The sequence below is a fragment of the Sapajus apella genome, unplaced genomic scaffold (genome assembly GCF_009761245.1).
Source record: "Sapajus apella isolate SASKATOON/1434 unplaced genomic scaffold, GSC_monkey_1.0 scaffold28, whole genome shotgun sequence".
NCBI classification, from domain to species: Eukaryota; Metazoa; Chordata; class Mammalia; order Primates; family Cebidae; genus Sapajus; species Sapajus apella.
The window spans coordinates 14,982,034-15,004,425 of NW_022436968.1; the positions used below are offsets into that span (position 1 = coordinate 14,982,034).

Below are 22,392 nucleotides of genomic sequence, written 5' to 3' on the forward strand. Positions count from 1 at the left end.
TATATACATATGTAAAGGGGAGTTTTTTAAGTATTAACTTACATGGTCACAAGGTCCCACAATAGGCTGTCTGCAAGCTTGAGGAGCTAGGAGAGCCAGTCTGAATCTCACAACTGAAGTCCAACATTTGAGGGCAGGAAGCATCCAGCATGGGAGAAAGATGTATGCTGGGAGGCTAGGCCAGTCTCGCCTTTTCACGTTTTTCTGCCTGCTTTATATTTACTGGCAGCTGATTAGATTGTGCCCACTAGATTAAGGGTGGGTCTGTCTTTCCCAGTCCACTGACTCAAATGTTAATCTCTTCTGGCAATACCCTCACAGACACACCCAGGATCAATATTTTACATCCTTCAATCCAATCAAGTTGAAATTCAGAATTAACCATCACAGGTAGTATTGCGTATTTTTAAATATACGAATACAAATGTTCATCTCCAGATCCATCTCCTGTGCTCTGTATTGATACACCAAAATGCACCATGAACAATGGCCAAATATCTTAAATAAGAAATAAAACAGATAACACTATTGTATACCAGCAATTATCTTAAATGCATTATGTGAATCAACTAATTCAATTCTAAAAACTACTGCATGGGTGGGTACTATTAGAATGTCCATTTAACAAATGAGGAAATGGACACAGAATGTGAAGTTACTTGCCCCAGTGATCCATAAATAATAAAAGAACTCATGACTCAAACATAAGTGGTCCAACTGCAGTGTTTTTATTCTTAATCATCAGACTTTGACTCCAGAAAGGAGTGTAAGCACAGCACTCTAAAATTGTAATAGAGAAGTGTGTGGAAAAACCAGGCCTGGTTTATGAAAGGTTTGAAAATATAAAGATATTCTTGTTTTAGGAAGAGAGTTTCCAAAAGAACAAGTAGTTGAACTTTTAGGTTTTGTTACTAGCGAAAAGTGAGGTTTAAAGAAACAGTTTGTTCAATGCCCAAGTTCTGCACTCTGTACAAACTGCTACCTCCCACTCAGCCAGGCAGTCTCCTTACTCTCAGGTCATACCAGTTGGTACCTTAACCTAAAAGAGAGGCAACATCGTCTCTACAGAATTAGTTTTTCCTCATTGTTTTACTCTATTTATGATCTAATATTCTCCCATTCTCTTGGTCTAGGCATCTTGGAATTTATTAGGCACTTAACATTTGGTAACATTTTTGCTTATTAGGCTCTTGGTCAAACTCTATTATAAAGTCTCAGGAAAATCTCTTAATATTTTCAAGGAAAAGTGACAACTGACTGCTTTAAAAAAAAAATTCCCCTAAATGCAGAGAAATAGTTTTAGATTAAAGTAAATTCGGCTAGACTCTAAACACTATTAGGCTGCCAGTGAGCACTTTGGATGTTACTCGTAGGCGCCCATCTGTATGAACTACAATTCCCATCTTACACCGCGCCCTTCCATGCGAAACTACAATTCCGCTTTCGTCATTTCCGCCAATACAAGTGCTGGATTTCGGACTTTGTAGTTCATGTCAACTTCTCTTTTTGTCGCCATTTTGGTAAGAAGACAGTGTGCCTGGATCGACCACTTTGACTCTGGTATTATGATATGGTATTTGAAATAAGTTAAAAGGATAACGTGTCAAGCCAGTTGAGCGTCAAGTTTTTATGTATTTCACTATCCGCATTCTTCCTACTGTCGGTCGTCGGGAAAAGGAAGTGACGTACGTCCGGTGTAATGGCGGCGCGGTGGAGCTCTAGGTAATTATCCAAAGTCCGTGGAGGTCCCGCAGGCAGCGAACCGGAGTGGGAGTGGCGGGTCGCTGGATCGGGTGGGAAGTGAAAGAGGCGCAGGAGCGGGTGCGGGCTCACTGGTACCGCTGTGAGCGGCATTGGAGTGCGCGTGGCTCGCTTCCCGCCAGGCACTGGCCCGCGAGGGGTGTGTGAGAGCCGCTGGGGCCGAGGAGTTAGAGCTGGTGGGGAGGGAATAGGCTGTGTCAACTCACTCACTGCCTGCGCCGACCGGCCGACCTTCCTTGTGAGATTCTTGGAGATATCTGAGGTCCTGCACCAATCCTGGTGCTCTCTTGTTTCGTATGCAGTGTGTTTTGTACTTAGAGCCTCTGGAATCATTTGGGCTTGCGAAAGCTCCTTTACTAGTGCCCAGATCCCCGCGCCAAGGGAGTGGGATTAATGAGCTGTAGTTGATTAAAAGTTAGTTGTAGTGCTTGCACTCTCATGCCTTTCCGGCCTTATATCCTTTTGACTATTTGTGTGAAATTTCATTAGTGGCTTCTCCTTCATTTATTTGCCCTGTAAATACTGATAAGTTCTAGTGTTTAGTTTTGAAGACGCTTCATTTCTCCTGTGTCCTCTTCATCTATCTGTCATCCTTTATCCATCTCTAGTGAGGTAATAACTGCCAAACTTGGCTTTCCAGTCTCCACCTCTCTAACGAGCTCTGGGTCCTACAGTGCAGCATTATATAATGGAAATATAATAGTTAATTTCACTGAGTTTAACTGCAGAAGCCGCGGTACCTATTTCTACTTAATCTTCACAATTCTTTTGAGGTAAGTGGAGAAGGCAGGATTTGGAGAAAGGCTATTCTAGATGCAAGAATTAGCTAAGAGTTTCCTTTGCATTTTTAGGTGTGCAGAGACTCGAAATAGATAAACAAGCAAACTTAGTCCTCAGCAGATCAGTTAACCTAACTCTTACCTGTATTTAGGATTGCTTGGAAATTCAAGAGTTAACATAAATTATCCTACTATGGAAGGGCAGATTTAAAATTCGCATTGAAAGTGTGGTTTTGACCAGGAGAAGCATTGTAACAGGCAGTATCAGTAGGAGGAGGAAACTCACTTGTGTTGGTCCTGGGTGATGGACTAATAGACCAAATATTTCAATTTTATTCGGCAGTTAGTAGGTCTGTCACATGGAGCAAGTTATCTAAGGTCTTTAGTGTCAGCTTCATCATCTGAAAACAATCCAATGAGGAAGGTATTGTATTATTACCTCAGCTGTAGGTAATAATACAATACCTGCCTCATCGGATTGTCTTTCTTGGAGTTTAAAGAAAACTAATGCTGATGAGGCACTGAGCACAGTGCCTGATACACTGTGTTAGCTTTATATTATTGTAAAACACAGTGCCTGATACACTGTGTTAGCTTTATATTATTTTAAGTTACTATGATGATACAGTTGATGAGTTCTCTCTGTGCCTCCATTCTTGTTCTCTGGTTCTGAATGTTGCCTTTCCACCTGTAAGTGTCCTTCTAGTTTTAAGTGTCCATGTCACTTTTATGGAGTCTTTCCCAACTCAGTTGACTGCGGCTCTGAGACTGTCTTAGTTATAAGTTAAAGGCCAAGAACTTTGATCTAATATCCTGGTCTCGTGCTTCCAAAAATGTGGTCTCCTAAATCAGCAGCATCATCTCCTTGAAGCTTGTTAGCAATGTAAATTACTGGGCTTCACCCCAGTTCTGTTGAATCAGAAATGTGGAAATGGAGTCCCAATGATTTTATTTTTGTTTGTTTTTCCAAAGCATTCCAGTGATTCTCATGCCAGTTAGTTTGAGAACTTGTGATCTAGCCCATCCTTTAGGGATAGATCATACTATGGTTCGTCGTTCCCCTGCCCTCAGAATCAGGTTTGATGCCCTCCTTGCTCCAAAGCATTTGATCCATGGCCAGCTAGTATTTATTATTATGACACCACATCCTTCCCTGCTTTGGATAGGTTATCTTCACTCACTTTTTGGAGTTCTGACACTTCCTAGACTACTTAATTATTTTTTCTAAGCCAGGTTTCTTAGCTCCTTTAGCTTTCCCAGCTGCTGAATTTTTAGAAATTAATGCTCCTAGTGGGGCGCGATGGCTCACACCTGTATTCCCAGCACTTTGGGAGGTTAAGGAGGGTGGATCACTTGAGATCAGGAGTTAGAGACCAGCCTGGTCAACTGGTGAAACCCTGTCTCTACTAAAAATACAAAAAAAATTAGCTTGTAGCGCCAGCTACTCGGCAGACTGAGGCACAAGAATCACTAGAACCCTGGAGGCGGAGGTTGCAGTGAGCTGACATCGCTTCACTGCCATGTAGCTTAGAGGACAAAATGAGACTCTGTCTCAAGAAAATAAAAGAAGTTAGCTTTCGTTCCCAGTGCTTGTACATTGTTGAGCGACCTACAGTGGCTTGTACCTGAGACCGCCTAAAAGACAACAGTGACACATTTTATATTTCATATACCCATGCCTTAACTTGAATAATATTTTCAATTTATTGTCCACCTGTATTTAGGTGGAATTTTGTACTACCTGTCATATCCCTAACTTGGTCATCGTTTGTTCATGGTGCCTGGAGCTAGTCCAAGAAAGAAGTGGCTATTGGTAATACATCTGATCCCACTGATAACTTTGAAGGCTTCCTTGTTGAATTTCCCTGCTTTTCTGTTTATCTGAGCATGGGAGGGTGGTGGAACAATAAAGCCACAGAGCATACTAGTTTTAGCAAACTCCCAGACTTATACTTTTTCTCAGTATATACATTCCCAAGTGGACATTGGAAGAGACATTTGAATGCCTCTAACAAAGTGCAAACTTTAAGCATGGATTAAATCAAGCCTTTGCTATATGTAGTCAAGTTAGTAAGTCTTTCCCAGTGAACAGATACCAAAAACGGGCTATGGGCTGCCTTGGCCTTGGGACATATTAACTTCTGGAGAATGGATTAGGTAGTGGGAAGGAGGAACTCAGTGGTGACTCATGTTTAATCTGTCTCTCAGTCTAACTTATAAATTGGTGGAGCTAGACAGAGTTCAGCACTTCCACCTGAAAAGTTGCCTTGTGAGTCCTTCCTAAAATAGTTGATCAGGATAGCTTTATTTTAGACCTGGCTACAGGAGCCTCTGTAGTAGAATGCAGTGCTTACATGTCTAGGGGCCAAATTTCTCTATGGAGGCCAACATCTCCAACTTTTCTTTAAACCAGGGTGTGGTTTACTTAGTAGCTTTCTAATTAAATAATCAGAAAGGTGACTTTCAAAGCTGTGCCATGAAAATTGGCAGAATGTATTCACCCATATACTTAATTAGGCAAGCTGAGGAGCAGATTTGGGGTGGGAGAGAGTGGTTTGAATGTATGATGAAGGCATATGGCATATTCAGTAATTAGGCTTGATTTTGTAAGTTGAAAGAACTGCACCTTCAGGGCTGGATTTCCTCTTTCGGTGCCTGCAAAGGAACTAGTATTTTTTTCATCTCACTCAGTGAGGAAGTGTTTTCAAGCTGCTCCACAGGTTAACATGGAATGAAGAACTAATAGGGGGTGGTATCTGATAGTGCTGTCTTGATGCACTAAGACTTGGAAATCTTAGTATTTCCAAGAAGTAGGAGTTAAAAGGCGAGACAAGGCTGCTGTTGTATTCCTTGATGAGCAAGTTGACAAAATGGCGTTATAGGGAGTTCTTTGTAGGAAAAAAAATAGGAGTAATCAGCAGAAATATACACTCCCCATTTTTTATTTAATTTTAGGGTTGGAACTTACTAAGTAGCAGACACTGTCCTAGGTTCTGGATATGTAGCAGTGACCAAGAACCTTGAAGATCCAGTGTACTCATACAGAGCCTTTCATAGTTGAGCTTAATGAATCTTGCATGCTCCTTCTTATTCATATACACCCTGGAATCCCCAAATTCTCTGTCTCTGAGTCTTTACACATGCTTATCTGTCATTTCCTGAATGAACTCTTTCCCCTTTCTATATGGATAATTTATACTTGTCTTTTAAGACTCAGCTTTAAGACCTACTTCTTTCTGTGTGTCCCAAACCCTCTTTTCCAGTTATACTTTGTTTATGACATTTTTGTAGCACTCAGACATTTTTAGACATTTCTTCTTTACTGTAGGACAGAGTCCTCAGTGCTTTGTGTGCTGTGTAAGTATGTATCTCCTGATTATACATAGGCACTGCCTTAAGTAAAGACCAGAGCCATACTTTGTTTCTCTTAGTTTCTTACTTCTGTATTTTCTCTGTAAACACTTTTATTTTTTCTTCTTTTACTGTTTTTTTGGGGGGATGGGATCTCATTGTGTTACGGGGAGGCTGGGACTATAGGCCCATGCCACTGCAACCAGCTTTTCTCAGTCACTGAATATAAATATCAACTATGACTCTAGCCTCATCACTTTTTTGGTCCTGTTTTCCTGTACAAAATTCTTCAATTGTTGTAACCTCACAAAGATAGACTCTTGTACACAAATACAAACTTCAAAAAGTGAAGAAGGAAGCATTCAGTGAGTGATTAAAAGCACAAGAGCGATTTTTACCATAGACATGTATTAAGTAGAGTGTTGAGGGTTATGGTACAGGTTTGAAATTTAAGATTTTGTTTTATAATTGTTGTCATTAAAATGGATATCACTGGGTCTGTTAAAACATCTTTTTTTTTTTTTTTCCCACCCCTCTGTCTTACTGTCTTAAAGTGTCTCAAAATTTGGGCTGTCTACTCTTGACACAGACTTGCAGACCAGTCAAATGCTTTTATGTTACTTATCTTTTACAAAAAGCAATGTCAGAACTACCTGCACAACTTCTAGCCCTGTACTTGAACCTGGGAATCTAGTCATTCAAATGATTATGAGTCAGAGAGCACACCTGGCATATGCAGTGACTAGGAAGCAAAACAGGGAGTACAGCTCTGCAACTCTTTACTTGTAATTCTTGGAGCCAGAGTATTTTGACTTCAGAATCTTGTAGGTTTTAGAAAAATGCAGCGCCTGTACTGCATATTAAGTAATCCCCCGTTTGGGGCCTGGAGTAACATCCTCTGATCAAACATTAATATTTCTGCATTGTGTCAAGTCAGATTCAGTGTCAAGTCAGTACATTTTGCTTTCGAGTGAGTTGCCACATGCTTAAGAAAAATCTTTGTATTTTCAGAGCTTTTCAGATTTTAGAATTGCAGATAAAGGATTGTCAACCTATACTGGTGATTTTTCTAGGAAGAGACAGGAGTATTTTGACCCTTTTATTTTCTTGAAATTGTGATTCAATGTTGACATCAAATTATGTATTTTTTTGCCTCACTTTATGTGGTATATCATGGAGCACATTTTTCACTAATATGTAAATATTTTTTAAAAAAGAAAAAAATAGCAAGAAATGATTTTCCTAAACAAAGAAATGATCCTTCAGTACAGATAGGAAAGTACATAGCAATCTTGTTTTATATTGTTCAAGAGTGAAGCCAATCTGTTACTTCTGTATGTTTCCTGAGAAGGAAAATCCATTCCTTGGGGCCTTGGCTCTTGTTGGGGGATGTTCTGAGAATCCCATTATCTCCCTCCTATTATGTTTTGGCATTCAGAATAATTTTAAGACAGTTTTTATTTTTTATTGTGTAATATTGCCACTTAGGTTTTGGGTTTTATATATATTTTTTAAATTTGAACTCTGTTATAATGTTTGAAATTCACCAAACCTGTTGTTACTATTTAGAAGCCAGAGGAGCCAACGAAAGGAAATTCACTGTTGATTCCCTCCTTTAGCAATTTTTTGATAGTATACTTCAGCAAGTTCCTCTAACTTGGTCTGAGAACACCGAAGTGACAATGGTAGAAGTGTTTTGCTACTGAAGTCATGTGGAAAGCAGTGCATTTCAGCCATTAGTTGAATATTTTCTCATTTTCTTAAATTTTCAGATAATTGCAGAATTCACAATTTTATAGCTTCTAGTTAACAGTCTGAAGTACTTCTTATAAATGTTACTAAATAGTTTGCTTTCTAATGCCTGATGAAACAGAGAGAAAAAATTCTCATTTTTTTAATAGTGCTCTCATGAGTACTGTCTCTACTATTGGAAAATAACCTCCTTTTTCAGGAGAGCAGGTGTGGTTTTGTTGAGTTGCTTTCTTGTGAGAAGGGGAAGGAAATTTAATAATTTACCATAAAATTCACATAGTGATGCTTAGAAGAGCAGAGAGAGCTATAAACTCTACATAAATCACTCTATTTCAGGAATTTCCAATTACTCTGAGTATTAGCATGCGTATGTTGAACTCAGAATTTCAGAAGAGGCATATTCTGTCTGAACAATGACAATATTCATTTTTTTTTTTTAGAACTATGATAGCAGTCTATTTTACAATGTTGTCATTTTCACACTTACATTTTGAGACATGGAAATGTAACAGATTGTACTTTATTGCCAGAAATTATTTGCTGATGAAGGGTGAAGGGGAAAGATGATACCAATCAGAAAGAAAACTCATTAAATTTAAATATGTAAGGTAATTTGAAATAAAATGCACAGAAATTGCTAGTTTTAAAATGTGTAAGTAGGTTGGGAAGAGAGACCGGGTTTAAGACCCCAGGGGACAAGCAAAGGAAAATGCCAAATCTTGTGCAATGAGGCAAGTGATTTTTTTTTTTGTTCTCATAGTATACCTAGTCACAGTGAATTCTAGGTGTGCTAATTAAATAAAGGAATCCGTAAAATTACTATGACTGAAAAGAAGTAGTGTTTTGTTCTATTAAATCACAGTCTCTGCTGTCTGGAACTTTGAACAAATAGATCAATTTAGGCTAGGATAATTTTCTGGATAGTAGAGTCTGTACTTGTTTACATTTTATAATGTACCATTTTGACTTCATTAGCGTTGGTGTTTTCATTGGGACACGATATTATATGGCTTTGGCATCAGATAAACCTGACTTTGAATTTTTGCTTCTGCCATTTCCTAGGTATAGTTTACTCGGACAGATTGCTTGAATTTGCTGTCCTTCAGTTGTCCCATAGAAAAACAAGGCTAAAAAAAATCACCAGAGCTGGGTAATTACGAAGATTGAATAAGATTGTGTAAGTGATTATAAATTGTGCCCATAATTTCTCAGGTTTAAAAAGCACTTCTTACATGTGAATTATTAAGAATTAATATATTTGGAATTTCTGTGTCCCTTTCCAATTGATTTACGACTAAGTTCTTCACTATAAAGTAGATAGGCTGTGGGGTCTCCATATTCTGGCTAAGTGGCTCATGATTTGAGAACAAATTAAGAACCAAACTTTCTTATGTAGAATTGAAAAGCTGAGGAGACTCAGGGAAAAGTTGGATTTTAGAATTACCTTGGGAATACTTTCAGAAAACAAGTATGCACAGGTCTTTTCGTCTTTTCCTTACAGTTTCTGCCCATTTTCTGATTCAGTAAGTCAGAGGTGGGCCCCAATACGTATACAAGTAATTCTCCTCTCATGCATGTGTCCATGATTCAGGTCGTTTTTAGTATAGTGATATCTAACTATAGTTATATGCTGTTAAGTAGTGATTTAAAACTGACATGTAGGAAAAAAGCCCAACCTGTTACTTTGTTTGAGTGGCTTAGTGTTTTCCTTATTATAGATTTGCTTCAATACTTCATGTGAATAGGAGATTTCGTTAGGGTAGTTCGTTGTTGCCTATCCAATGCCTAGAAAGATGCTGGGCAAATAATAGAAATGCTGTATTATTTGTTGGGGAACAAATGTATGTATACGTAATACTGGGTTTAAAGGTAATAAAGGATATATTAGAAATGATAAATGGTTGTGCTAGTAGAGGTGGGGAAAAAATACCAATATCTTTGAGCAAAAGTAAGTTGAGTAAAGTTTTGAATTTTATGGCTCTCTATACCTTTATAGCCATAAAAGCAGGACCTTTGGAAAGAGTCATGCAATTTGGTTTCAACAGAGTCATCTTGTTGAATCCAGCTAAGGGTTATCCCTATAGGGATCTCATCCTGAGGTGAGAGAGGGGTAGCCTCTGTTTTAAATATTTTTAAAAATTGTATTTTAATTTGTAGGCTTTTACACTATATTTTGTACATTTTTTTTTTTTTTTTTAGTCATTACTCTAGGGAACAGTATATATATCCTTAACTTGTCATGTACTACTTAAAGTCAATATTGTATCACCTCACAAAAGATGTAGAAACCTTGCATAGCGTAACTCCATTTTGACTGCTAATTCTATATACCACATATATATATATATATATATATATGTACTCCAGCTACATATATTCTAATCCCTCAAGACATATTTTTTGCTGGAAGAGTCCTGTGTGTTTTAGATAAATTAAAATAAAACAGAGTCTTTTGTATTTCCGGAGAAAGGTATCATTTCCAGTATTCTTCATTTCTTTCTGAAAAAGTTTCCATCCAGTATCATTTCCCTTTAGCTTGAATAACTTATTTTAGCGTTTTGTTTTGTTTTGTTTTTGTAGTGCAGGTCTGCTGGTGATAAATTATCTTAATTTCTCTTAGTTATTTTGTTGGTATGTTTAATCAGTAAATGTCTTCCTTTTTTCTTCCTTTAAAGATTGTTTTTGCTGGATTTATAGGTTAACTGGTTTTTATCTTTTAACACTTTTAAAAATTGTTTCACCATTTTCCAGTCTCTATAGTTTCTTTTTCAAGTTTACATACATATATATATATAAATATAAATTTTTAAAATTTATGTATATATAATTTACCATCCTTACCATGTTTAAGTGTACAATTCCGTGGTAATAAATACATTCATGTTCCTTTTTTTCCTTCATCCTCTACATCCCACTCCTGTTTCTGGCCTCTGATCACCACCAGTCTACTTTATCTTCATGAATCCACTTTTTTAGCTTCTGCATATGGGTGAGGACATAGTCTATATAGTTTCTGATGAGACGTCAGCAGTAGTTTGAATTGTTATTTTCTGTATATAATATGCTGTTTTTTTCTTTTGCTGCTCTCAGGATTTTTCTCTTTATCTTTGGCTTTCATTAGTTTTATTATTAACCATTAATCATTCTACTGTTAAGCATATTCAGTGAGTTTTTTATTTCATATATTTTTCAGTTTTAAAATTTCTGTTTGGTTCTATTTTATCATTTCTCTAGGCTGAAATTTCCCAGGCATATTTTCCTTTGCATTTTTCCATATGTCTTAAAAACCCTGCTTTAAAAATCTTGTATGCTAATTCCAGGATCTGGGTCATCTCAGCATTGATCAGTTTTGATCATGTTTTCCCTTAAGATTGGACCACAATTTTTAAATGTTATTTTTAATTGTCTCCTGGATGTTGTTATTTTTATGTTACAGAGACTTTGGTTCCCTTACATTCCTCTAAGGTGTGGTGATGTTTTGGGCAACTAACTTGGTTGGACTTAAATTGCACACTCTAGTCTCTTGAGCAGCAGTTCAAGTCTTAGTTCAGTTGTTGGCAGGAATCTGTCTTGTACATGTGTTGGTTCAGAGGTAGTTAGAGATGTGGGAACAATTTATACCCAGCATATGGGGCTTCCCATCACTCACTGTCTCCCCTCCTGGATTCCCCCTCAGTTTCCAGCAGCTGTGGTTGCCTCAGACTCTGTCCTTCTGTTCTTCAAATGAGAATGGCTGTAGCTTTTCATCAGTTTTAGCCACTCTTGCATTGTACAGACTGCAGCTTGCCCTCAGACTAAAGCTGTATTAAGTGGAATAACTCACTCAGGTTGCTCCTTTCTCCAGGACATCTACTCTCCTTAGACTCAGCCTGTTTTTGTTGATTCTCCAGTGCTTTCAGGTGGTTGTTGTGTGTTTTGTCAGTTTATGGTTGTTGTCTCTGAAAGGATTGGGCTCAGTAGGAACTTCCTAGCCATTTCAGAAATGGATGTTCAGTTACCCTTTTAAAAAATTTGTTCAGAGGTGCCTCACAGACTACCCTGTGGCACTGGGAACCAAAACACCCTTGTTATTTAAGTTCTTACAGGAAAATAATGTAATTATTGTATGTATGAAACTCTCTAGTCTCTTTCCCCTTTGAAACACATTTATTATTTAACTTTGGATAATATAGAGTTATTAAGATAGTAACTCATGTGTGATATCAGAATAGACTGTTGAAGGTAGAGGGGCATGCCTCTCCTCTCTGCTACTGTCAGAGTCTGATTTTATGAAATGTTTTACACAACTTATTCTGGATTTTCTCAATTAGTTATCTAAGTTATAGCATCCAGTAGGAAAAGTTACTCTGAAACTGAGTTCAAACAGTAATATCATAGTTGTGAGCCTGTTAAGGTCCTAGATAGACTGGTCTGTTATATGGCATCAGGTTTAGGACCAGAGTAATCTTTAAAAATATGTATAAGGAAAGATTTGGGGAGAACTTGCCAGCTAAAGACAAGGCTGAGCTTTCCCATCTACTGCAATAATAATTGAAGAAAGAGCCTGTTAATCAGCATGTTGTGTAAAGTTACACACATTTATCTGCTTAACTGTAGGCTTCATACATAAGCAGTGATGTGCTTTAGATTGTAGTTATATTTTATAGAATGGTAAGTTTGCCTTTACTAACCTTGACACCATGCCAACCATTGTAATAGAAACATTACTTGACTTAGTAATTTGTATACATCCCTGTCTGCATCAAATGGTAGCAGCTCTGTATCACTTTGTAATGTAAAGACTGTTTCTATATGTGTTCTAGTGAGAGGAATACTTAACAGGGTGTCCTTATGATAGGTTTCTAGTTGTAAGTTTAACTGGTATTATAATTTAGCTATTATGATTATAATTGGAATAGCTTACCTGGCTTTCAGTGTTCTCTTTAAAAAGAAGGAATTGGACCAGATAATCTGTTATACCCTTTCTAACACTGAAATTAATTTTTTTCTAGTTGTATTCAGTTATTTTGGTACTAAGTACATTACTTTCTCTGCAGTCTCTATGTCTTTTAATCCTTTTTTTTTTTTCTATTTTATTTTTGGGATTTTATTGCCTTAAACTATAAACCATAGAGATACGTACTTCCAATAAAATACTCAAATGGAAGTTCTTTGTGAACATAAGTATCAATTTAGAATCTTGCAGAAATTATTAAAATTTACTTAGGAGAATATTAAAAGACAACTAAAGATTTTAGGTTTAACGCTGATGACTAGGTTTATTCTGAGCCAGATACTTAGTTCTTATATGTGCATATATCTGAAGCCTTGTGCCATTAATAGATCACATTGAAACATAATTATTGTAGTTTAGCACCTTAAATTTCTATGTGGATTATATTTATTTCTTAATTATTATTATTGCAAGGATATAGGGCATTTCATTCTTAGTCTATATAGAAACATTGGATTTTTATGCTGAGTTTATATAATTTCTATCATTGTTTTCTCAATTTTTTAAAAATAATATCCCAATACTATCTTATGATGTAGGTGTATATCTTCCTCACTGTGAGAACATTTTTAATAAAAAAGTTATAGGCTATCTCTTTTTAAATTAACTTTTGTTCCTCTTAGTCCTTAGAATATAACCTTCTGCTTGCTCTCTCATTCATGGATTTTTTTTTTTTTCTACTAGTATATGTTAGGTATACATTATTATGTGTAACTACTTAAGGATTTTTAAAATTTTTATTTAGTTATTATATTTGTTTATGGATTAAGAAAAATAAGGGGGTTAAATGTTCATTTTGTAGAAAAAATATGTCTCATTTTACACACTTTATTGGTGTTAACAAAGCTGTCTTTGGTATATTTTATAGGTGATATTTGCAGACAGAAAAAGTACACTGTCAAGGAATTCAGAGCATTGAGTACTTGTTATTTGGACCAGTTGGAGGAGTCTTTGATTTATTGGACCAACCAGCAACAGAAATGAAAAGTAGTGTGGCACAGATAAAAGTAAGTGTTCGAAACTTAAAATAGAGGATGTAAGCTTATAGTTGACTACTTATTCTTTAAATACAAATGCATTTACGTAATTAGGACAGTAGAGCCAGACAGTAGAGTGGCACTTAGGCTGGTACAAAAGTAATTGCAGTTTTTGTAATTTTAAAAACCACAGTTACTTTTGCACCAACCTGATACATCCAACTTAAACAATTTTAAATGTAGATTCTTAGCTGTATGGAAGCAATAGTGTGCAAGAGGGCAGTTGAGAGAACATACAGGGGTGTGTGTGTGTGTGTGTGTGTGTGTGTGTGTGTGTACACATGTGCATGCATGCATCAGTGCCTGCATAAATCATGTGAGTGATCAAACACTGCAGGGAAATTTCTGACTGTCTGTTTACAATGTGAGCCTTTTGTTGCATATTTCTTAAGAATAGATGGGCTCTTTATTCTTTGCTGTACTTTAGTGTACATTCATTTATTCAACAAATGCATATTGAGTTCTAATGATTGTTCTAAGAACTTTGAACAAAATAGTGAATAAAACAAATCCTTGTTTTCATGGAGTTTACATTATAGTTGTTGTGGGAAGGACACTAAATTATAAACTTGATAAGTAAGTTGTATAGTATGTTAGAATGTTAAGTAATAGACTTGTGCTATGGAGAAAAGAAATAGAATTAGGGTAGTTGGGCTCAACATTCAGGGGTTGCAGTTTTTAATAGAGGGGTTAGTAGGGCCCATTGAAAAGATACCCATTTGAGCAGAGACTTGAAGATGTGATAGTTAACTATGCCGATATCTAGGAAAGAGTGTGCTTGGCAGGAACAGCAAGTGCCAAGGCAAAGAATCTAGAGTGAGTGGGGCAGGTATAAGAAGGGGAGGATTATAGGAGGTGAGGTCAGGGCAGTAACAGGGAACAGTAATTCCATCTGCTTTCAAAATTGTTTTGCCTGTGAGTAAACTTGGCAGGTGAGCAAACTACTCAACTTCCTTTTCTTTTCAACTGCATATATTTACAACCAAGTCATCACTTTTTGGGCCATGGAGTCAGTAAAGGGGGAACTGTATTTTTATTTGATTATAACTGTAGGCACTCCTCCCTTCCTCTCCTCTACCAGCTGTGTACCCCTAAAGTTCCTTCTTTAAAGAGAAGCAGTAGATTGCAAGCTCCTTGACAGTAGGCCCTGTGGTAGGTGCTTATTAAGCTGAACTGATAAACTTGTAGAGTAAGGCAGCCTCTGCTGTCATCTTTTCCAGCCTCTGTCAAAGTGTGAGAAGACACTCACCCACCTCTCTGCCAGGTAGACATCCAGCCTCTGCTTGGTGTGTGTCTCTTTTAGCATGGGGCTCACAGTTTCTTAAGGTAGTTCCATCTGTCAGTAACCCTTGTATATTGTTCTTAAATCAGCCCTTTTGGGACTTGTACTCACTGGTCCATTGTTACTTAAACAGTTAATTTGTTGAAGACCCAGTAGTGGGCAGATTCTGTGTTAGGAGCTGGGGACATAATAAAAGAAAGGAGACCTTGTGCAAAACTGGCTCTTAACAGAGCCGTGTTAGACAAGAGCACTCAGATCTTTAGATTAAGTCCTTTTACTCAAAGGGAGAAATGTATAGCCTTTCTCAGAATCCTCTTTCAGTTCCTCTTAGCCTCTGCTTCTCCACGCATCCCTCATGTGGTCCTGATGGGTCTCCTGTGGCATGTTCCCCACCAGCCTGGGAGTGCGTGACTTCATTTAGCATGCCCTTCACACTCAGTGGCTTGGCTTTCCCAGCCAACTCTTTGGTCTGCTTCCATTTCTCTCCTTTCTGTTAGCCACAACAGGTCCACTAGCTGGGTTGATGCTCATTCTTACTTTAGGTGACACTCAGCTCTTTCCTTGATGTTCTGAGGACTCACCTGTTAGGTTCATAATGCTTCAACTGAGAATCCCCTGTTTTTCCCTTGAACTTTATGGTAGCTTCCTTAGCGAGCTCCCTACCTCTTCTAGCCCTTCCTTCCGTCTTCTCTTAAAGTCTAGTGGATCCTGAAAGCCTCTGGATTCAGGCTTCTTATTTCTCTTGTCTCCTCATACTGCTGTCTCTATGTTGTTGTAGACTATGCGTGATTGCATGATATCATCATATTTGTTTTGCTTCATGAACAGTTTAGAAAAATTTTAAAGGTAATTCTGACTGTATAGTATTTTCAGCTACTGCACTGACTTACAATCTAAAGTCTGTGATAAAAGAAATAGGGAAATTCAGGTTCTTAATATTTGAATCATACCCGAAAGTAATTTTTAACTTGATGAAATTCTATTCATCTACCAAAGCCAAATTCAAGTCCCCGTTTTCCCACTTTCATTCTTCAGCACCCTGTGCCGCAGTGATTATTTCCTACTCAAGATCTCCTGTTAGCACTTACTATGTGTGCCAGTCATTTGTTACTTGACCATATTTACGAAATCTTTCTTATTCACGACTTCAATATTTTTGGTCTCTTCCTCTTGCTCACAACAGATGTTGCGGAGATGTGTTAAAAATCATTAGCACAGAATTGAGGCCTTCTCCTTAATGTAATCAGAATAATTTCTTTGCCTTGTAAAGAGAAAGGAGGCCATGCAGTTTAATGTTCTCTGTCTCCTCCCCTGTGTTCTCCCCTCCTCCCTTTCTTCCTCCTCCACTTCTCCCTCTTTCTCTCCCTCTCTAATTCTCTTGTACTTTCTCTCTTTCTTGGGAACTTACAGTCTAATGTGTTTAATTGTGGAAGTCTTTATAAGCCCCTCCTACAAGATCATAAGCTCCTTGGCCTTTCTTATCTATTGTATCCTTCAGAATGTCTACACTGGAAGGACTGTGTCTTATAATACATGATCATATAAATATTGTATTTTATGTTACCATTGAATTGAGTGAATCTTGTGCTCTGTGTCTGATCTAAGATCTTTATGTGAAGTTTTATAGAAACCTATATCATACATTGAACAATTCTATTTCACTGTGTTATAAGGGAAATAATTTTTAAAACTTTCTTATATTAGAAACAGAATTTTAAGACGGTTAAATTTAGTGCAAAGTAACAGCTAAACTACGGTTACTTTAGATTATCAATTCTGATTACATGCTTATTCATCTATATAGATTAGTTAGTGCATACTGTTCAAAAAGTTCAATAGTTAATGAGACTGTTTTGCAGTATACTTGTGATCGTGTTAGACTCAAACTGCTGTTAATTAGTCAGTCATAAAATCAGAGGAAGTTGGATCTTACATTTCTATTCAGAATAATTTCTATTTTAAAAAAATATATATTTTTTTTATTAAGGAGGCAAGCATGCAAGTTTGCAGAACATTTATTCATTGTTTGATTTAGTTTATCTTAGATTTCAAGATTAAAGTATGTTAAATGCTATTTTCTTTTCCGTATGGTTAATTAATATTACTTTAATTCTTAAAAAAAAAAAGGCTTGTCAATATTTGAATGTAGACCAGTTATATAACAAATTTTACCTATGTGCAGAGGTAAACATTTTGATTCCTTAATCAAATTCCTTAATTTAGATTTTTAAATTAGGATATACTCCCAAACTGGATGGTTCATATCTCTGTCTCATGTCAGTCTCGTGTTACATGAAGTTACTTATATGTATCCAGATTGTTTTTCAAAGGATTTGGAATAGGACTTATACCTTAAAAATAATGTTGTTTGATTCTGTAGTGCCTACAATAGTATAATATATATCAGACACTCAAATGATGTTTGTTGAAAACAAAAATGAGTTTTTATAAACATGTTAGAGTCAGTTTTTTCCAGCTGTTCATTTTACCCTGTACTAAGGTTGTGGTTTTCATAAGCCAAAGGAGAGGTGAGGTAAGCACAGTATCAAGGCGAGAGGATCACTGGAGCCTGGGTGATTGAGCCTGCAGTGAGCCGTAATCATGCCATTGTACTACAGCCTGGGCAACAGAGTGGGACCCTGCCTCAAAAATAAAAATTGTAACTATTACATAAAAATAAAATATGAACTAGATGTCATTGATAATTTGAGAGTTATCTTTTTCTACTTTGAATTTTTTTGGCTAGAAAGAAGTATTTGGTCCAGCAAAGGCATAAGAATGATGCAATGGACTTTAAGGACTCAGGGAAAAGGGTCAGGGAGGGTGGGGGGTGGTGGTGAGGGATAAAAGACTATGCATTGGGGTACAGTGTACACTATTCATGTGATGGGTACACCATAATCTCAGAAATCAGCGCCAGAGAACTTGTCCATGTAACCAAATACCACCTGTTTCCCCAAAAACTATTGAAATAAAAAATAAAAGAAAAGGAAATTAAAAAATAAATAAATAAATAAGTATTTGGTCCATAATGGAAACAGGTGCCTGCCACAGACAGGCTCATCTGGATGGTCTGAAATTTTTGTTTTATAGACTGTTTAGGTAACATGAATTCTTCTTAATGATTTAAAAAATGTTTTGATGTAATATCTGAAGTACTTCCAACTTTCTGAGACATGTATTTCAGCCTCTTTTTTTTTTTTTTTTTTTTTTTAACATGAATAATTTTTGAAATGTTTTTTCCTTTTTCCTCTTTTAAAGCCTTCTGGTCATGACAGAAGGGAAAACCTTAATTCGTATCAGAGGAACTCCTCCCCAGAAGACAGGTAAATAGTTTTATATGCTCTAAATGCAATGTAAGTTTTTATGGTAAGTTTTATGTAATAATTTAGCTCTTAGATTTCTAATTTTAGGGTGGATAATGTCTTTCTAATGGTTTTATAACCAGTATTACTTGAATGGACTTGATGGACGAATCATCCTTTAATGACTCTTTTAGGAGTGTCTAGTAAATAATTCCAGATATTATGTAATTTTTATGTGAAAGGGAATAATTTTTAATGTCTCAAATACTAATGGAATGAAAGTCTATAATGGAAAACTGAGTTGAAATTACACTATTTAGAAGTGCTACTTTTACTGCTGGTAGTACTGTCCCTTACATTTACATAGCTCTGTATTGTTTTTAAAATATTTTTATGTAGATTATATCAGGGATCCCCAACCCCAGATCCAGGTACCAGACCGCACAGCAAGAGGTGAGCAACAGACCTGCCAGTATTTTGTTCTGAGCTCCACCTCCTGTCAGATCAGCTGCGTTGCTGGATTCTCATAGGAGCACAAACCCTATTGTGAGCTGTGCATGTGAGGGATCTAGGTTGTGCTCTCCTTATAAGAATCTAATGCCTGATGATCTGAGGTGCAGCAGTTTCATCCTGAAACCATCCCCCCACCCTCACCGACTGTGGTAAAATTGTCTTCCGCAAAACTGGCTTCTGGTGCCAAAAAGGTTGAGGACTGCTGGATTATATCATATTGTAATTATGTTAAGATCAGCGTTCCAAAAATGTTACCGTTAACGTACATTATGAATTCACATTAGGACTACAATTATTTCATTTATGATCATTGAAAGACCATTAAACATGTGGTCTATTAAATATAGTGACTGTAAAAATAATTTTTTATGCCCATTAAAAATAATTTATGAAGGAAGAAGCATCCTTCAAACTTGCTTTCAGTTGTGTAATCTTCCCTACTCTGTATGTACTTTCTTATTCTACTCTGCTAAATATCTCTAAAAGCTTTTCTTTGCAGACATCAAGTTAATTGCCCTGGTTCATGAGTACTTACTACCTTTCACCAGTCACCACTCCCTATAGATTAAAATATGTATATATCTTTCTATACACAGACACATACACACATGGGTATATGTGTGTATAACTTAATTATAGATGTGTATATAAAATACGGATTATGTTACTATATATTATGTATATATTTAACTTCTCTTAAGGTTCTTTGATTTTATTCACTTTTTTTTTTTCCCTTGAGATGGATTTTCACTCACTCTGTCGCCGGGCTGGAGTGCAGTGGCGCCATCTCAGCTCACTGCCACCTCTGCCTCCTGGGTTCAAGTGATTCTCCTGCCTCGGCCTCCCAAGTAGCTGGGACTACAGGTGTGTGCCACCATGCCCAGCTAATTTTTGTATTTTTAGTAGAGATGAAGTTTCACCATTTTGGCCAGGATGGTCTCGATCTCTTGACCTCATGATCAACCCACCTCAGCCTCCCAAAGTGCTGGTATTACCGGCATGAGTCACCACGCCCGGCCCTCACTTTTAAGATTCAAATAACTGACACAATGCTATCCATCCTTGTTTGCTAATAATTTCAACCCATTCTCATTGCTGTCCAGTAATGCATTTTCAAAATTAACAGCTGATGAATATGGTCTTTTGGTGTTGAATTAAACAGATCCTATGGAGGCCAACCAATGACAGTGGTCTCATACATTCAGTGTTTTGATAAATGAGCCAACTAAGCAAAAGGAGTCATTTGCAGGATAGCCTTTTTCATGCTAACTGAATGTAATATCCAGATATATGTCTCCTACTGAGAAAAAAAATGAATCAGGATAATTCACTAACCAAATAAGTTCTGTTAAGTGAATTCTAGGAGTTGTTTTGCTGTGTACAAGCTGAAAGCTTTTGTAATTCTGATTGAAACAATGGGTGTTAGCAAAATGAGCTGTTAAGAACAGTTTGATAAGATGTTCAGTCACAGAGCTGCTTTATCTTTACCGATATGTGACTTTCCTATTTATAACATAGTTATTTTTAACTTACAACTTGGTTTTCTTATTTTATGTTAGATATGCAGAACAAGAAAGATCCCCCCGGGATAGAGATCACTTTGATTACAGCAGATCAGACTATGAGCATTCAAGAAGAGGACATTCTTATGATAGTAGCACGGAGTCACGGTTAGTGTTGGGAATTTCTAACTGTAGAAAATCATATTTGTTTAAACTTTATCCTATATTTATAATAAAAACAAAAATAATAGTAACTAACATTAATTGGATGTTCTTAGGTGCCAGGCTTACTAATAAGGACTTCATGTGAATTAACTTCTTATGGTAGTAAATATGTGAAGTGTAGATACTGTTATGCCTGCTTTACAGCTGAAGAAACTGAGGCCTAGAGAAGTTTAGTAGTTTGTTCATGTTTTGAAATGTAATAGTGCCAAGCCCAAGTCTGTCTGACTCTAAAGCCCAAGCTCATTCATTATATTGTACTGCAAAAGTAGTCAGCTCATGTGATTTTTTGAGATTCTTTACTAAATGAAAGAAATTTATATTGTATGATATAGAGTGGTCTAAATTTATTTTCCTACATAATGGCATAGGGACATTGAGACTAAAGTTTCCAATTTGTAGTTTTTTTCTACTTTACTTGAGCCTTAGAGAACTTGGTTACCCACCTGTTACTCTGGGTAACAAGACCTACAACATTTACTTGGTTGAGAAATGGGCAAGGAAACCAAATGGAAGGCAGATAAACTCTTCTCCAAAGCAAGAAATATTGGAATGAGAGTGTTTGGAAACCCTTAGGGGTAATACTTAAGAAGAGTCAGACATTAAGTGCCATTCAGATTTCACTGAACACTACACAGAGTATTATAATCCCCTTGTTATTGATCTGTACTTAATTTCAATTCTTTTTCTCCTTTGTAGAAATTAATAATAGTTTTTACAATGAGAATACATTAGTCCCCACTTATCCGTGGGGAGTGTGTTCCAGGACCCCCCAGTTGATGCCTGAAACTGGGTAATACCTGAACCATATATATCTATAATGGTTTTTCCTATACATTCATACTTATGATAAAGTTTAGTTTATAAATTAGACATAGTAAAAGATTAACAACAGTAATACTAAAATAGAACATTTATGAGAATATACTGTAATTAAAGTTATATGAATGTGGTCTCGTCTCAAAATATCTTATTGAACTGCAGTCACTTATTTTTGGACTATGGTTAACCACTGGTAGCTGAAGCCTCAGAAAGTGAAACCACAGATAAGGGGTGACTGCTGTGTTAGAAAGATGTTGGTGTTTTTAAAATTCCTTTTAAAACTTCACTACAGGGCCTCTGTATTTGCTCAGGAGAAAGTGTAATGGAATAAAAAGTTACTTAGTACTTGTGGGGAGAGAATCTCCAGATAGAAGTAATGGTAGTCTCAAAGAAAATAGGTGAGTAGATACTTGAGATGCTCAATATAGGGAAGAGATCTTAACTAGAATTCTACAGATGAGAATACTCTCAAGTACATAAAACAGAAGTCACTATATGGGTAGTATTCCCTTAACTTGCATGTGTCTTTGCTTAGGAGAGAAGTAGTGATGCAGACAATTTCCAGGTCATTTGAAATTGACTTTGGAATGTCTGTATTTTAGCCTTTTTAATGAGGCAGTGTTGCATAATAGAAAGAGAGTAGATTCCATATTCATGCAGATTAGAGTTCAAGTTTTAGTTACTAGTTATTGAAATTTGGTAGTTTCTTAACAAATTTCTTCTGAGCCTCAGTTTCCTCATCTATAAGATGAGGATGATAACATGAATCTTGTCTGGTTGTTTAGGTTTAAAAATACTGTCTGTCCTACTACCATGTCTGAACATAGTAGATACTAAGAAAATGATAACTTTTAAAGCATTAGTTTCCTGAGCATATCAGTTTGAGTAGTGAAAAGCAGTGAACCAGTGGCAGGCACTTTATATAGAAAACAGTGTAAGAGTTCAGATAAACTGTTGTTGAACAATGCGGTTGATTCTGAATGTATTTCTAATTAACCTTAAAAAACTAACATTATTTTAGTATTTTATAAAGGAACTATGATTTGTCTCTGTAACAACCATTTCATTATCCC

At 36.6% G+C, this 22,392-nt stretch overlaps 1 protein-coding gene across 5 annotated transcripts in view; it reads left to right on the forward strand.

Moving 5' to 3' along the window:
- The first annotated feature begins 1,433 nt into the window (after positions 1–1,433).
- The window catches only part of CWC22 (CWC22 spliceosome associated protein homolog), a 60,783-nt gene continuing 39,824 nt past the window's right edge, over positions 1,434–22,392 (forward strand). For 4 of the 5 annotated variants that reach the window (XM_032292781.1, XM_032292784.1, XM_032292783.1 and 1 more), the window contains exons 1-4: positions 1,434–1,722; positions 13,505–13,643; positions 18,217–18,281; positions 20,333–20,443. In XM_032292781.1, coding sequence (XP_032148672.1) covers positions 13,617–13,643; positions 18,217–18,281; positions 20,333–20,443 — 203 coding nt within the window. In that variant the 5' untranslated portion in view covers positions 1,434–1,722; positions 13,505–13,616. Of the gene's footprint in view, positions 1,723–2,511; positions 2,535–13,504; positions 13,644–18,216; positions 18,282–20,332; positions 20,444–22,392 lie in introns of those variants that run through there. The other variant, XM_032292782.1, reaches the window with a different exon arrangement.